The 17,113-nt window shown below is 35.6% G+C and overlaps 1 protein-coding gene and 1 pseudogene across 1 annotated transcript; both read right to left on the reverse strand.

The window, feature by feature from the left end:
* Positions 1-5,542: 5,542 nt before the first annotated feature.
* On the reverse strand, positions 5,543-7,504 carry LOC139721217 (uncharacterized; annotated as a pseudogene).
* A 2,873-nt stretch (positions 7,505-10,377) lies between these two features.
* Positions 10,378-12,668, reverse strand: LOC139721219 (uncharacterized). Its single transcript, XM_071632542.1, has 2 exons — positions 11,928-12,668; positions 10,378-11,869 (listed from the first exon to the last, which is right to left on the reverse strand). Exon 2 carries the CDS (start codon positions 11,266-11,268, stop codon positions 10,414-10,416), a length of 855 nt encoding a protein of 284 aa, XP_071488643.1. The 5' UTR covers positions 11,269-11,869; positions 11,928-12,668; the 3' UTR covers positions 10,378-10,413.
* Positions 12,669-17,113: the final 4,445 nt, after the last annotated feature.

Raw genomic sequence — 17,113 nt, forward strand, 5'->3', positions numbered from 1 at the left:
AAGAAAATATTGATGGAAGTATAACAAAACGGCATCGCGGTATCAAAGCTGCGTTTATAGCTTAACTTTGCGGTGCTGAAAATGTGACCTCCAGTGTCCGAAATTATGTTATCTTTCATCATACAATGACATAATTGTTGTTATTCATCATGTAACTAAAGTGAAGGTTTGCATCTGTGCACTATTTCCTTTCGTCTCATTTTTTTTTGTTCTGTTCTTAAAAAATCACGCTATTTAGAAGAATGTGGAAAGAAAACGAAGATGATGAAGAAGAAAAAACTAGTGCAACTGTCGTAACGAAGCAGCATCCATGCTCTATCAACTCTGCATTAAGTTCAACTAAACGTCTCTGTGAAGTGACTTAAGTGTCCGAAATTCTATTCTTTCATGACATGATTGTTGATATTTATCACGTAACTAAAGCATATATTTCAATCGCATTTATATAATTTCCTTTGTGTTTTTTATGTCAAGAGTGGCGCAATTTAGAAGAAAAAATAACAGCTAGAAAAGATTAAAAGAAGAAAGTATTAGTGGAACGAACTGAGCGCAGAGTCAGCGGCCTCGCACTAAATGTGACTTCAAAAATATCTCCGAAATTATCGATTCTGTTATGACGATATTGTGGATTCTTATCACTTAACATTGCTTAATAAAGTGAGGGTTTGCATTGCTTTCATACTTTCTTTTGCGCTATATTAAGTTCTTTTTTTTATTTCAAGGATTACACTGATTTGAAGAAAATATCGGTGCAACAAGATAACAGAAGCCCGGCATCCCGCTGTATGAAAGCTGCATTTTATCAAAGCTTTCTGCGTCGCTGAGAATGTGACTTATCTAGAGTTTCTTCTATTTTATCATTCAAGAATCGCGAAATTTAAGAGAAAAGAAAAAAAGAAGAAAAGAATTTAAAAGAAGAAAGTATGAGTGGAACGAACTGATCGCAGAGTCCGTGACATCACACCATATCAACGCTTTGTGTCACTAAAATGTGGCATTCATAGAGTCCGAAATTATGATTTCGCTTATAATCGTTAGTACTTATCAAGTAATAAAGTGTAGGTTTGCATCACATTTTATTCTTTCGTCTATTTTTCCATCATATTATAGTATACTTCAAAGATCACGCAATTTAGGAGAACATGCATACGTCTTCGTCTTATTTCTTGTCTCCCTCTTTTGCTGTATTTCCCCTCCAATGAATGATGAAAATAAAAATTATGTACATGTCTCCCTCACAACAAAAAGAACCACGTGCTAGCAACCTTCGTAAAGTTAAATCTAACTGTTGATTGCCAGCAAAGAATAAGGGGGAAATACGACAACAAATAGAAGCGAAAGACTGTGTAAGCATGCAGTCTCTTCGGATCGAAGACTCTTGACATCCTCCCCCCCCCCCCCTTGCAGAAATTTCCACAAAACCAGGTGCTAGACGCAGGTGCCAGACGAAAGAAAGCGCGCATTAGAATTCATAAACAGAGTGTAAATGGTCTGGAAATATCGATCGAAGAACTAGCTCGAGAATAGAATTAAAGGAATCATTACAAGGATCATGATTCTATTAATTTAGTCTTTCTTTTGGCCCATAGTACAGAAGCATCGAACAGTCGATCATAATCCGGGATAATAGTGTATACTTGATTATTTTAGATGTTCCTGAACTATAGAAAGGGATTGATTAATCACTCGATTTATTGAATCACAGAAAGACAATATTTATGAAAGGACACGTCTCGATTGCAGACAGAAATTCACTACGAGCATGTGATATGCAGCCACTACCCGATTAGACAGTAAAATAACGACAATTTCAGGCTCATTAAAACTGTGTATTACTTTTCAAAGTGTGAAAGAATTTCACCTATGAACTGTGACGGTCCACTATATACGGAGATGATTTGGCTATCAACATTCGTTTGTTTCTTGTTTTGTTATGTCTTGTCTGTTTGCTTGCTTGTTTTTGTTTGGTTTTGTTTTTGTTCGTGTACAAGACATGACGATTTCTTCGTATCGAATGTAAACTGTTATCGCAATCAAGCCATAAAGCGCAGCTGCGGCGCATTCGATTCATTGAACTTGAAGTAGCCTCAAACAAGGCAAGAGCACATGGCACGTGTCTCGCACATCGGCACATCCACACACAGCGAGACATTTAGCAATCATCGTTATGGCAGACAGTCTGATTTCAATCATGGGAAAAGAAACTGGAATACTTAGGAAAATGATGATGTTTAAAATCAAATAAAATATAAAAAAAAAAGCCTAAATATAAAAACGTATGGCTTATTCTGAGTTCTAAGATTTAATATAGGTTTATAGATTGTTATAAAAGTTGATGCCTATTTAGGTGGTCAAAACTTACGTTTGAAATGAGAAAGTGGGAGCATTATTTTGTAGACATTAACATGTAAACATCCGACATTTGTTTTAGCATTGTAAATAGCCGAAAGTTACCGTTATTCATTTCTGATTGTAAAAGCAATCATCCAACACTTACCAGTATTTTAGCACCTTACAGAGCCGAATGTCATACCGTTAATCATTTTCAAATGTAAAAGCAAACAACCGACATTCATTTTAGCTTCTTACAGAGCAGAATGTTATCCTTATTCAGTTCCGAGCGTGAAAGGAAACATCCGTTATTTATTTTAGCGTCTAACTGAGCCAATTGATACCGTTAATCATTTCCAAATGTAAAAGCAACAATCTGTTATTTATCTTAGCATGTACGGAGCAGAATATTTCCGTTATATTCATTTCCAAATTTAAAAGCCAACATCCGACATTATTTCATTTTATTATCGTACGGAGCCGAATGTTACTGTTGCCCGCATCCGAAAGTGAAATGAATCATCTGACAATTATTTCAGCATTGTACAGAGCCAAATGTTACTGCTATTCACTTCCAAACGTAAAAGCAGTCATCTGGCATTTATTTTGGCATCTTCCGGATCCGAATGTTATTGCTATTTACTTTCGAAAGTGAAAGCAAACACCCGACATTTATTTAATCATCATACGGAGTTAAATATCATTGCTATTCATTTCCGAACGTCAAAGGGATCATTCGACATTTATTTTAGCATCTTCCGGAGCTGAATGTTATTGCTATTTACTTTTGAACGTATAAAAGCAAACATCCGGCATTTATTTCATCATCGTACGGAGTTGAATATTATTGTTATTCATTTCCGAACGTCAAAGCAAACATTCGACATTTATTTTAGCATCTTCCGGAGCTGAATGTTAGTGCTATCTACTTTCGAACATAAGAGCAAACATCATACATTTGTTTTTATCATCGTACGGAGTTGAGTATTATTGTTATTCATTTCTGAACGTCAAAGAGGTCATCCGATATTAATTTTAGCATCTTACTGAGCCGATTGTTTGATACCGCTGTTCATTTCCAAAAGTAAAGGCAAACATCCGAAAAAAAGGAGGTTCAAACGTATGAAAAGAAAATACGAATTTTAGAGCTGCTGAGTACAATACTAGTTTGTGCTTCCAAACATTGGCAGCTTTGGTTGCTGGATCACTCGCACATGCATGGCGACTGCGATCTGCTGCTCCGGGGATTGCGCGCGTACACGTGTAGTAACAGTGGCAACTCACAGTGATCGGAGAGAAGCGCTCGTAAATTTTCTGCACCGGAATCTCGGTGAACGTGGTACATGTATAATACTGCGCTCACTGTGCACCTGCGTATGCTGGCAAGCAAAGTGGAATCGGTAATGGACCGCGTGCGATGCGGGTACATCGCACACGATTGACGATCTTGCCGCTGAAGCGAGCGCCGAGCAAGTAACTGTCGAGCATGCGTTCGAAGGAAACTGCGAAAGATTTTTTTTTTTTTTTTTTTTAATGGGAAACATTACAAAAAGGGGAAGGAAGATAACAAAAACTCTGAAAATTACGCGTGGTAGTCCAAATTTACGCGTGGCGCAAAATTGGTCGCCACAATTTACGCGTGGCGCAAAATTGGCTGCCACAATTTACGCGTGGCGCGCCCGCCACGCGTAAAACGCCCGGCGAGGACGTTGTTTACACCCAAGTATTACTTATCTGGCAGGATAGACCAGTAAACTCTGGTATTGAATAGGATGCAGACTTATGCAGGATGGATACTGCTGGGGCCTGGTAGGGGAAAAAATGATCAGGTACGCTCTGAGATTGTAGTACTATATAGTTTTGGAACTCCATTGTATTAAAGAGCAAAAGTGGGATTTATTATTTTTGTAACACCTAGAACTTTCGACAAAGCTTTTTGGCTAATATTTCACATTTTCTTACCTGCTCCTAAAATTGTATTATGATGGCATGTAGGCCCACGGTAAGACAGCAAACTTGAATTTGTTGAGCTTCTTGGCTATTTTATTCTTTTCAGTCTCAGATCATTATACTTGGTTCAGTTTGTAATTGTATAGGTTTTTTTTTTTTAATTTTTTTTAATTTTATTTTTTTTCATGTTTTATTGAATCAACAAAATCATGATACATGTATATACAAAATATTACAAATGATTAGACAAATTTATGAGCGAAATCACGCATGAATGAAAAAAAAGTAGATAAATAAATAAATGATAGTAACAATAAATGCAGCTTATACGCCCCCCCCCCTCCGACAGAAAAAAAATACAAATCCATAAGATTACCAGTTGCACTAATACATATATTTTCAAAACGATTTAAGAGATCGCATTCTGTCAGAGGGGAAGGGAGAGAGAGGTGGAGGAAAAAGAGTTGAGGCTTGGCGAAAAACAAACAAACAAACAAACTTTAAAATCGAAAGAGAATCCGTCTAACAAACTTCCAGCTCCCACAGGGTCCGCAAACAATTAAACCAACAAAGTAACCATTGATCAGTCTCACAACTTCCCCGTCGGGGCCCGACTCCATCTTCATCTTAATATGACTTGCTTTTAACTTTGTTGTAGTTTGTATATTGTTTGAAACAAATAAACACACCCACACCCACCCATTCACACACACATACATTAAATAGACACACATACTTACACTAACTCACATACACACTAACCTACATACACACAGACAAACAGACACAGAGACACACACTAAAATATTAACACCAACTCTTTGTATTACATGGAGCCGCCCCCGCTCTCGGGTAGGAGCGAGACAGACAAAACATCCCCTGGAGAGAAGTAAAACATGAAACCGGCGAAAATCGCGGAAACTCTCCCTGAAGTTTTACAAAACATCATTTGAACAAGCCTCAACCCTGCTATGTATACAAAACAAAACACGTGTACAGCGTACATTTCAGCATAAAACTAATCACATAGTATGATACATGCACACAACGACGATTTAGATAACATGATACAACCTATACAGCGATGAACAATTATTAGTCACCTTATAATAATGGCAGTCCTCTTGAACTTTACAAACTCAGTTCTTAGAATACGTAAATATATACATGTAAAAAACAATATGTCATTTAAGGTTACTACACTTTTACAAGCAGTGAGGAAGAAAAGCAAAAACAACAACAAATGTTCTTAATTAAGAAGTCATAAAGAGAACTTCCATTTCCTAAAGTGAAGCGCTAACTTGTTTTTCTTTTTGGCAATACTATATTCTATCTCTTTATTACTTGCAATATATACTTTATAGCCCTCAAAAGATGGTGATTTATTTTGGAACTTACATATATAAATATAATATTTAAGTAAAAGAAACAAAAATGTAAGAAATTTATCATTGTCAAAACCGTACATTTTTTCAAAAACAGTAGGGTTTAAAGTTTGTTTTGACTTCTCTTTAATGACCTTAATAGTTTTTTCCCAAACAGGCTTGACCACGGAACACTCAACGAACAAATGTATGTAAGTTTCTGGGGCAATATTGCAAAAAGCACAGTTTGGTGAATCCTTCCTTTTAATTTTGTATAAAAACTCATTTAGAGCTATCGCTCTATGAAATAATTTAAAATAAAAAGAACGAATACGGGTGATAATGGTTGATCCAAAATTATTTGTATGAATTTTTTCCCATTTCTCCTGATCGGGATCAGGACAATTTTCCCAAAATATCATCTGTCTTTGGGGGATACAAGTTTCTAATAATATACCATAAGCATATCGAGGAATTTTCTTAATACTAAGAAGTTTTACTTTCATTTTATCCAATATAATACTTGGAGTTAAATCCGATAAAACCAACCAATCTTCCGGAATATTTTTGATCAAAAAATTATACTTCCTCCTATCCCGTGAACTTATATCAAAATCTAAAACCAATTCTTCAAATAACTTACTGCCAGGATGGGGAGGGTTCAATAAATCAGAAATGAAAATAATTCCTTTATCCATCCAATCTTGATAAAGGAAGTACTGTTTTGATTTTGAATTAATATTTCTATTATACCAAATACATTGACAACCACCAATGGATGAGAATGGGGTACCCCATTCTAGTTGAACAAACTTTTCTCTAAATAAATACCATGTTTGGAGTGATTCAGCTAATTGAGATAAGAACAATTTATCCAGAACACTTACAGGGGCATGTGCTTGCCATAATACTTCCTTCTTTACACTAAATTCATTTAAAACAGAAATTTCAATAATCTTCCATACACTTTCATAATTTTCATCTAGCAACAGTTTTACCCATAACATTTTTTTGAGCCAGAGAAAAAATATATGGATCAATCATGCGTAAACCACCAGAACAAAAATCATTACACATGAGCTGTCTTTTGACCCTATCGCAGCCATTATTCCAAATAAATTTGAACAATAAAGTGTTCAATCGTTTGAAAAAAGATTTGGGTAGTTTAATACAAAGTACTGAAAAAAAATAAAGAAGCTGTGGCAGCAATAGGGTCTTTATCACACAGATCTTCCCGACAAGAGATAAATTTCTTGCACGCCAGCAATTTAAAATGCTTTCAATAGAGTTTTACTTTATGATTCAAATCATATAATTGTTTTGTATTCAAGGAAAAATGAATGCCTAATGTCTTAAAAGTGAGCTTATTCCACTTCAAACCATTTTCAGAAAATGGGTGAGATGGGCAACCCTCTTTTGAACCAATCCATATTGCTTTTGATTTGGATATATTAAGTTTACATCCAGAACTGTCTGAGAAAAAATCAATAGTGTCAAACAAAGCTCGAAATGAATTCTCTGAACCATCAATAAAACAGGTTGAATCGTCAGCCAATAAAGAAATTTTTAAATCCACATCTTTAACAGGGATTCCTTTAATGTTAGAATTTTGTCTAATAGCAAGGGCCATACATTCAATTACTAATAAAAATAAGTAAGGGGATATGGGACACCCTTGGAAAATACCTCTTTTCATATCAATAGGTCTAGTCAAATTACCATAATTAGTAACATAACTTTTTCGTTCGGAATAAAAAACTTTGATCCAATTAATAAACTTCTCACTAAAGTTAAATTTTTCAAGAACACAGAAAAGAAAATTGTGTGAGACACTATCAAAGGCCTTTTGAATATCAAGGAGGAGGATCGCACCTGGAATATTGTTTAATTTTGTATATTCAATTATATCAGTAATTAAACGAACGTTATTTCCAATATTTCTTCCTTTTAAAAAACCAGACTGATCTGAATGAATTAAATATGACAAACATCTTTTAAGCCGGTTTGCAAAAGTTTTAGCTAAAATTTTATAATCAACTGTTAAAAGAGATATGGGTCTGTAATTTTTTAAATAATTACTATCTTTATCTTTTTTTGGGAATTAAAGTAATTATTCCATTTCTTTGGGAAGAGGACATTAAACCATTTTGTAAAGAAAAATTAAAAGAACTCAAAAGCATATCTGATATGTCCTTCCAAAATACAATATAAAACTCCACAGGCAGACCATCAAAGCCGGGTGATTTATTGTGTTTCATGGAAATAACAGTCTCATATAATTCTTGTTTCGAAATTGGTTTATCAAAAAAAAAAATTATCAACTTCATTCAAATTTGGAGCCTCTATGGATTCAAGAAAATTGTCAATTACAATACCTTGACTACTATTGTGTTCATCTTTATACAAATTCTGATAAAAAAAGTGCATTTGATCGAGTATGTTGTTGATTTACAATATTATTTTCATTCTCATCTTTTAATGTAAAAATAGTCTTCTTTTCTCCCATTCTTTTCTCTAAATTACAAAAATACCTTGAACTTTTTTCTCCTTCCTCAGCCCATCTTAATCGAGAACGAATTATGAGACCTTTAGTTTCTTCCTGCAGAATATCATCTAATGCTTGAACTAACACCTCTTTTTCAGTAAGGTCTTCATTATTCATATCATTACCCAATTTCTTATCAATTTCTTCTACATCTTTCAACAACTTTTTTTTTGCAAAGTGTTTTTCTTTCTTTTTTCTAGCACAGTATTCTAAACATGATCCTGTTATCGTACATTTTAAAGTATCCCATAAAATATTTGGATTGCAGTTAGAATTTGTATGGATAACTTTAAATTCTTCTATTTTTTCCTTAATAAAATCTGAATCATTGTGTAAATATTGACAATTAAGTTTCCAAAAGGATTTACCCCTTACTGGCTGAATTCCTTTAAAATTTAACATAACAGCTGAATGGTCAGATTGAATGCCCGGGATTATCTTAGATTGTAAACAATTTGCAATAAAATTATCTGAAACAAGAATAAAATCAAGCCTTGATAAAACTTTAGGATTTCTTTGGTGTCTGGAATACTGCTTCAAATTTTCATAAAAACTACGCCAAATGTCACATAAATTAAATTCCTCAATTAAAGTTAATAATATATTCCTCGCTCTTACGTTAGAATGCATTTCTTTGCTTCCTTGATAATCTAAAGATCCCAAAACTAAGTTAAAATCACCAGCACATATTATTGAAGAAAAATCAAATTGGTCTAATCTACTAAACACCTCAAGAAAAAACTCTGGATCATCATTGTTTGGACCATACACGTTAATTAAAATCAAAGATACATCATTTATACTTGCAGAAATTATTAAATATCTACCATTAGGATCATTGTACATAGAATTGAAAGTAACGGATACACAATTGCGAATTAAAATAGCTACTCCTCTACTATTTGAATTGTAACTTGAAAACCAAATCTTTTCCCCCCACTGCTGCTTCCAAGAAGTTTCGTCAATTTTAGAAGAGTGAGTCTCTTGGAGGAAAACTATATCGGCATCAAGGGACCTTAAATAATGAAAATTTTTTCGCCTTTTAACATAATCTTGTAAACCCCTACAATTAAAGGTTATTAATTTTAGCGCCATTACTCTGATTTAAAAATAACTAATTTCAAGTAAATTAAATCCAAATGTGGATTAAAACTAAAAACAGAACAATATGACTGCCAGCATGAAACAATACCTTTCAACATCACTGTAAATAAAAGCTGCAACTCATCAAAAACATACTTGTATAAATGATTTAAGATCATCAAAAATTGGTACAAAACAGAACAAGAAAAAAAAACCAATTGAAAAGCAAACAAAAAGAGCGCGCAAGTGCACAAGATAACAAAGGAAAGGGCTTCAAATCAAAAGCCAGCCCTTCCCAAGTGTGCAGGTTAACAGCAGTTGGCTAATAATTATTTCTTAATGAAAAAAAAAGAAAACTTAGAAATTGAATTACCTTAAGAAAAGAAGAGAAAAAAAAGTAAAAGCGTCATATCTGACGGTATAATCAGCAATTAAAAAAAGCCATCCATATACATTAACCCTATACAGGACCATATATTTTGAGAAATTAAAAAAAAACGTTGAATAAACATGCAAGAGTAAATTTATATCTCTCCTCAAAAAAGAAATAATAATAATAAAGTAAAAGGATTACACCCAGTTTAACCTGTACATGCATTTCAATTATTGACCCGGATCATAAAACATATATGAATGAGAAAGTAAATAAAACATTATAAGAGTGAAGATATAATAAAAAATGTTCCATGATCAAAGCAAACAATATCAATGACTAAAACTCTTCAAATAATAATAATAAAAAAAAAACATATATATAATTGTATGCACGTCACAACAATGTAAAAAACTAAAACTTGATGTATCTGACCGTTTGCAGTTTGCAGATAAAACTAAACAATGTGGTACAACAGTTGTTTTGACTACCATTGAAAGACCTAGACGAAACATTTTTATTTTCCAACAGTACAGATGTGGAGTGGCGGGGAAAAAAAAAAGTTATAATAAGCACTGACCAAATGGGATATAAACAAAACAAAACATTCAATCATTAAACTGTCATTTTTCCACTCATATCACCTCATGAAGTTGAATGCTTTTAAGACTCTCTTTTGTGAATTCCTGGTATTTAACAAATTAAATAAGACAGAGTTTTGTGAACAAAATCAGTAGTTTTTCCATGGGCAGCAAATAAGTTCGAGTTTATTCAAGGATGTGCAATTTCCCCTCTTTGCTTCTAAACCCAAGGCGGTCAGGGTACAGAAAAAAGGGCCTTTTCCCCTCTTCTTTCAAGCGTCTGAATGTATCCATTTTCTCTTTTCTCTTGTTTAGGACCCTCTTAGAGAAGTCGTCACTGACGAAGATCTTACCATCCTTGAATTTGTTGGCTCGGAATTTCTCTACGCATGCCTTGCGAACGTGCTCCTTCTCCAAGTAAGAACTGAAAGCTACATGGATGATTCTGGGCCTTGGACCGGCGTTGGTTCCAGGAGCTGTTGTTGTGTGCGAGCCTGGCGTGCGGTGGCATCTCTCCACTTTGAAGTTATTTGGTGAAAGACCAATGAAGTCTACGAGGAGCTCCTTTGTAATCAAGTTGTAACAGTTCTCTTTTGGGGACTCAGCAATCCCATGGAACACAAGATTGTTCCTGCGTGACCTGTTCTCGAGATCATCTAGCTTTGATACTAATTCATTTCTTTCTTTCTTCAGCTTCTTCACCTCCTGCTCCAAGACGTCTAACTGATGTGTAACCCCAACAATTGTGTCGTCATGTTCCAGAACTTTCACCGTCAATTCGTCCAATCTCTTGGAAAATCTCTCTTCCCACTTGTTATCGAAATCTTTCATGAATCGAATGAACCACCGGGGTGGTGGATCGCCCTCATCGGCGGCTGCTGCGTCAGAGTAAGACAGTCGTTTAACGGCCTGCTTCCCCGCCGTCTCGGTCCGCGGAGCACCTCCTTCATCGTCCGTAGCTGATTTCAACTTCTTCGGGGGCTGGAATGGCGACACTGGAGTTGTGTCCTGCTGATCCACACAATGCCTTTTCTGATCCATTTTCACTGTCTAGTCAGCACTTATGGTCCAAAACACATAATATGAACAAATGACTCGATCACTGTCTTTGTAAACACCCAAAAAACCGTCAAATTTGGTAGAGAAAATTTATTCCGGTTCAGCCATTTTGTCTGTCAATAGCGCCCTCAATTGTATAGGTTCATAGGTTGACACACATTCTCATTGACCTGTATGCTATTTCTTTTTATCGCCCTCATTCCTTTCCCATTCATGTGTTCATCCCTTTCACACCACACCTGATCTTTTGTTTAGCATTCCATATTAAGTTCGGTTGTCCGAACTTAACTTCCCTCGTCCAGTTGGCCACTACATTGGGATGTTCGGCAGTGACATAGAAAAAGAAGAAGTTCTCACCTCAGCTGTATTGCAATCAGTGGAAAACCAATGAATCCAAAAAAGATCAACAAAACACCTAACAATAATGTTATGAGACCATTTTGTGACCAGGAACTAATTTTTGTGTAACTTTAGTTTGTTGTTGTTTTGTTTAGCTTTCCATATTTGTAGTTTACTTTTCAGACATACCCCTAATGAATTCTCCACATTTAGTTTTCCACACAACCTAATTCTCTCCACTCACCTCCACACCTACGTCCTCATGACTCTTTTGATGTGTTTCCATTCATGTTCAACTTCACCTCATGATCACCTACCTTTATTTTCCATCGGTTCCATCGGTCCTCAGGTGAAACTATTTTCCTCCTTGCGTTTTGGTTGATTTGATTATCTTATGATTTGAATATGTAAATTAACTACCCTGGATAAAGTAAGTGGGTAGAATTAAGAAAGAGTCTACCACAGGAACTGACCGAGAACAGATCTGCTTTCTTCAGCCCCTACAGCTATGGTGAATATTCAGTTTTGAGAGAACATTGTCTGGTTTTGTGGAGTGACTGAGCATAATGTTGAACACCAAGATGAGTGTTACAATAATGCAACATTTCATAAAGTGTATCAGCATTGACATGTGTACAACAAACTAATTTCCTGCAATGCACCTCTCCTGGGGCAGAGTTCATCAATTGGCATTTATCTGGTGAACTACATGTATGTTGTACAGGTAGGTCAAAAGGTTGAAAATCTAGAAGAAAGCAAACTATCAACTGAAGTAGGCCTATTAACTGAAGTAGGCCTATCCTGAAGTCAGTGTCATGATGGTTCCATGACATTTGCTCCTGCGACAATCGTTCACTTGAAAATTTGGCATGCTAAGCCAAACATAAATTCTGCGAAGAAACATTACTCTAACCCTACTCCTCACATCAAGCTTAACCTACTTGTCACAACCCTATCACTATTCTAACCTTGATCCCATCAAGTCCTTGGAGAAAATAATACCAGAGCAATTTAGAATTGTTACGAGGTCACAGGAACAAATGTTGTGTTACCGGCCATTATAACATATACTAGGTGTTTCAAAAAACATTTCCCACTTTTGATTCTTAATAATTCAAAAACTATTTATCAGATAACACTGTCATTGATATGAGTGATAGCTGAATAGTGTACAATTTGGTTGAAGGTAGTTTAAATATGAAAGCATAAATCAGTTTCATGAAATTCATGATTAATTTCACAGTTAGGCGGCCAGATTTTGCTCTATTTTCAACCGTCTGTACAAAATTTCACTGTGCACAGGGGTCAATGGGTGTGTATGGGAGTGTGCGGTTAACACCCTGACAATGGTCCTGAACAATGGCCAGGCTTTGAATGCTTCATTATTTATTCATGAGAAATTCCACTATCACAACTAGTCTTTATTCAGCCTCTGGCAGTATCTGTGTAAAGTCAAACGCCTGCCAATACTGTCATTGAGTCGCGACAGTGCTCTCCCTACTTCTGAAAAACGAAATTACAATGAATACCTTCTGTTCTATCGTAAACATGGTGACACGAAGCAAAGAAATCAATTGGACTATACACTTGTGTATATGGAGCCTTAAATAAATCTACTGCGAAACAAATCGCCCAAATGATAAATGCTGCTGAACTCTTTACCAAAAATAATATCTTTCTATCAAAAAAGCGAAAAATTTGTCAACTATCTAATTAGTAGACAATTGTATTAAAATGAGGAACTTTAGATCATTTATGCTTATTTATATCCCAAATTTAGTGATATGTGAAGCAAAATTTGAAAATGATTGCCAGCTGGAATGAAATGTGGTGTTTGCAAGCACATGGAAACATGTGCTTACTTTTTCCATGTGCATACATTTTACCCTTTACCGTGCATGAATTCAGACTAGCAGTGCCCAGGGCAATCCACATGAATTATTGATTAAGCATTCATGTGCCAGGGAGCGCGAGACTGACGCCTAGTCAACAGGTGGTTCAGGCATGTCCATTGTTCATGGCCATTGTCAGCACACACTCGCATACACATCATTGGTTCTTGTGCAAAGTTCAATTTTTGTACAGAGGGTTAAAATTTGACCAAAATCTGAAACCTTACTTCAAAATCAATCTTAGATTTAATGAAACTGATTTATGCTTTCACATTCAAATTACCTCCTACAGAATTGTACACTATTCAGCTATTACTCATATTAATGACAGTTTTATCGGATGAATAGGTTTTGCACTATTAATGATCAAAAGTGGGAAATGTTTTTTGAAACACCTAGTATAAAATGTGTTGGAATTAAATTCGCCTTTTATGAACGCACACTATTCACTGATGATGAAGTGTCATGACTCTAAAATGATGTTTTTGTCACATATGTTTTTTAATCCGTAGAACGGCACTACTTGAGACTTTTTTTTTTTAAATTAAAAATGTGTACATTGTACATCAGTGTAGATATAGTATGCACACACTAGTTGTTCTATGTAAATACGAATTTGGGAAAAAATACTGGTGTGCAATTCACATGAAGTATGCAGTGTTTCAAATCAAATCTAATTTGACACTTGACAAACACATTCATTATGCATAAGAAAAGAGTGGGTTGATGGAAGAGAGAAAGAGAGATGGGGAAAGGAAGCAGAAATATTGGCAGTAGGGGATTATAGAGCCAGACAACGAAGAATCATAACAAAATACAGAACTTTACAATTCAGTTGTGGAAAGAAAGCTTTGTACACAGATGATACTTGGTACAATGTGATAATTGAAAATGAAAGTATTATTTCAAGTCAAATGAGAATGTTCAAGAAAAAAAATAGAAAATAATAGATGTTAAAATGACAAAAAAAAATACTTTACATGCTCACATTGATATCATTCAAAATTTGCTGTGATCTTGCAGTCTTGGAAAGAGCAGTATATTGTAATCAAGGGCAGGGCAACAGTCAAAAGGATGCAATGGCCACAAAACAACAGATTCTTTTGTGAAGGAAGATGAGAGCTTATATGCATGACCTTGCCAATGCCTACCAGTGCATGTTGCAATGTTTCTTTTGTTACCCTGCATGACTGCAAATCATGTAACACTTTGAGTACCGTACTTGAGAAGGAAGACCATTTGAGAAGCTATTCATCTATGCTGCTTGTTAAAAAAAAAAAAAAAAATTGTGCATGAATTCAACAGTATGAGTGCAGGACAAGCAAGGATGTGAGAATTTTATAATCAGCCTTATTTTGTACAAATAAATAAAAATTTAAAACATTAACACATATAACAGGGCTAAGGCATGGAAAAGATTAAGATATGAAGTCCAAGTTTGGTCCAATAAGTCATCACAGTATACATAACATAGCTAGAGGGAGAGAGAGATATACACTGTATATATAAAAAGAAAACTACATTAAAAAAAAGAAAAAGAAAAAGAACTTGACGGTTGGCCATTATCGTGCAGGTACAGGTGGCAGAGGATTTTTCTCTTGAATTAGGGTAAGGATTCCCATGGCAAAAATGGCAATGTCATCAAAACAAAAACGATTTCTTTTTATTTTTGAAAGTACACACAAAAGGTATAACTTACATAAACAAGGCCAATCTAGCTATAGCACTACATTTCATTACCGGTTTCATGATATCAACCATTCAACCAAACCATCCATATCTACAGGTCAAATAACTGACCACTGGATATCAAACAATTTATTAATTAATGCCCAGACCCACCCCTTTGACTTTTGCTTGTTTGTTTTTATTAAGAAAAAAAGTAACATTTATTGGACAGAAATAACTTTTGACTAGAACGCAGATCTATAATCAGCAATAAAAAAAAAACTATTTAACACTAACAGTTAACTGAGTTGGGTAGAGTTTAGGAATAGATTTGTGAATTATTAACCTACAAAATCAAATGCATATGACGTTCATGTAGTTCACATCGAATGATCTGCGACATAATTTGATTTCACATAATATAGAAAAGTAGGAAGTGCAGCAAAAAATTTCAACCACCGTAACCTTCATACGGAGTGGCCGGCTGCTCCCTCTGCCGCTCGCACCCCGCCGCGCCTCGCCTAGTGGGCATGGCGCTGCTAGCTCAGCTCTGCCACTGCGTGTGTGAGCAAGCTACGGTGGCGAGACCAGTGAGGTGCGGATACGGCAATGATGAAATCATGCGAACAAATATCAAACATTTCACCAAACATGCGCAAAATTAAACTCCCTCAAAGATGAAATTAACTGAAGGTACCCTGAGTACACCTTCATACATCATAAAATTGATGGTTTTACAGAAGATTTTTTTGACAAAACGCAACTAAAACTTAGTGGGCCGAGTTAGCCCACCGCGCAGTAATGAACGTGCGCCTATAGGGATCGCGAACCGCGATAAAAACGTCTGAAATTTCATTTTTACGTCGTCGTATCCCCCGAAAGTTGGAAAATATTCTTTAAAGAAACCACTGAACACAATTTCATAAAAATTACGGTTAGAAAAGACGTCATTAAGGCAAAATAAACTCAAACACAGACAAGCGCTCATGATCACTATCGATACCAATGGGTGGGACAACTCGGCCCACCTTCGACGGGTGGGACGAGATGTCCCGTGGGCAGAGTTAGCCCGACCATTAAACACATTGGAACGGTATGTACCCTGACTGTTGACTCATTTTATGATGTCTTGACCTAAATAATAAGTGCATGTAGTGGGTGCTCATTGTTGGTGGTTGCTCTGATGAGCGAGGGTATGAGGTGACCATGAGTGAGTGAGCGATAAGCTGAGGTGCCTGCCAGCCATACTTTGGCAAGCGCGAGTATCCCGATTTGAGTTGATGAAAATACTCAGCAATAATAAAGAGGCAAATTTGTTACAATTTGAATGTCATCAGTGATTTTACTGGCCAGCGCCGAGAGGGGGGCTATGCTGCCCAAAATTTTATTGAACTGATGTATATTCACACAAAATATACTGTGGTCCCATACATATTGTTTTGTGTGGGACAAAAAACTGATGTACATATATTCAAATGACATGTACTGAATTTTTACACTGATGTCATTTGAATGTCATCAGTGATTTTGCTGGCCAGCGCCAAGAGGGGGTTATGCGCCAGCCCAAATTTTTATTGAACTGATGTACACTCACACAAAATATACAGTGGTCCCATATGGATAACTTCATCATAGCCCCCCCCCTCCCACTCTATGCCCCACTTCGGCTGATTCAGCACTCCACGGGTTGTTGCTCAAATACGTGATTTCATGTACAAACCCAATGCAAATTCCCTTTCTGACCAAAAATCACAATGTATTATGATTTTTACTTCTGCTGATCAAAATCAATGAATTTCAGGTTGTTATGATCGGAATAGTGTTGCCTATGATTTCCATCAAAAAACAAACAAACAAAAAGTAAAAAACAGTGAAATACATGACATATTAAAAACAATAAAATACATAAGAAAATTTTTTTGATACCG

The sequence above is a fragment of the Diadema antillarum genome, unplaced genomic scaffold, assembly GCF_040938485.1.
Source record: "Diadema antillarum isolate AM-2024a unplaced genomic scaffold, OU_Dant_1.0 scf00000140, whole genome shotgun sequence".
Classification (NCBI taxonomy): domain Eukaryota; kingdom Metazoa; phylum Echinodermata; class Echinoidea; order Diadematoida; family Diadematidae; genus Diadema; species Diadema antillarum.

What these genes read in the sequence shown, in the direction of transcription:
- LOC139721219 (XM_071632542.1), bottom strand. Translation starts at nt 11,268, where the DNA reads ATGGATCAGAAAAGGCATTGTGTGGATCAGCAGGACACAACTCCAGTG.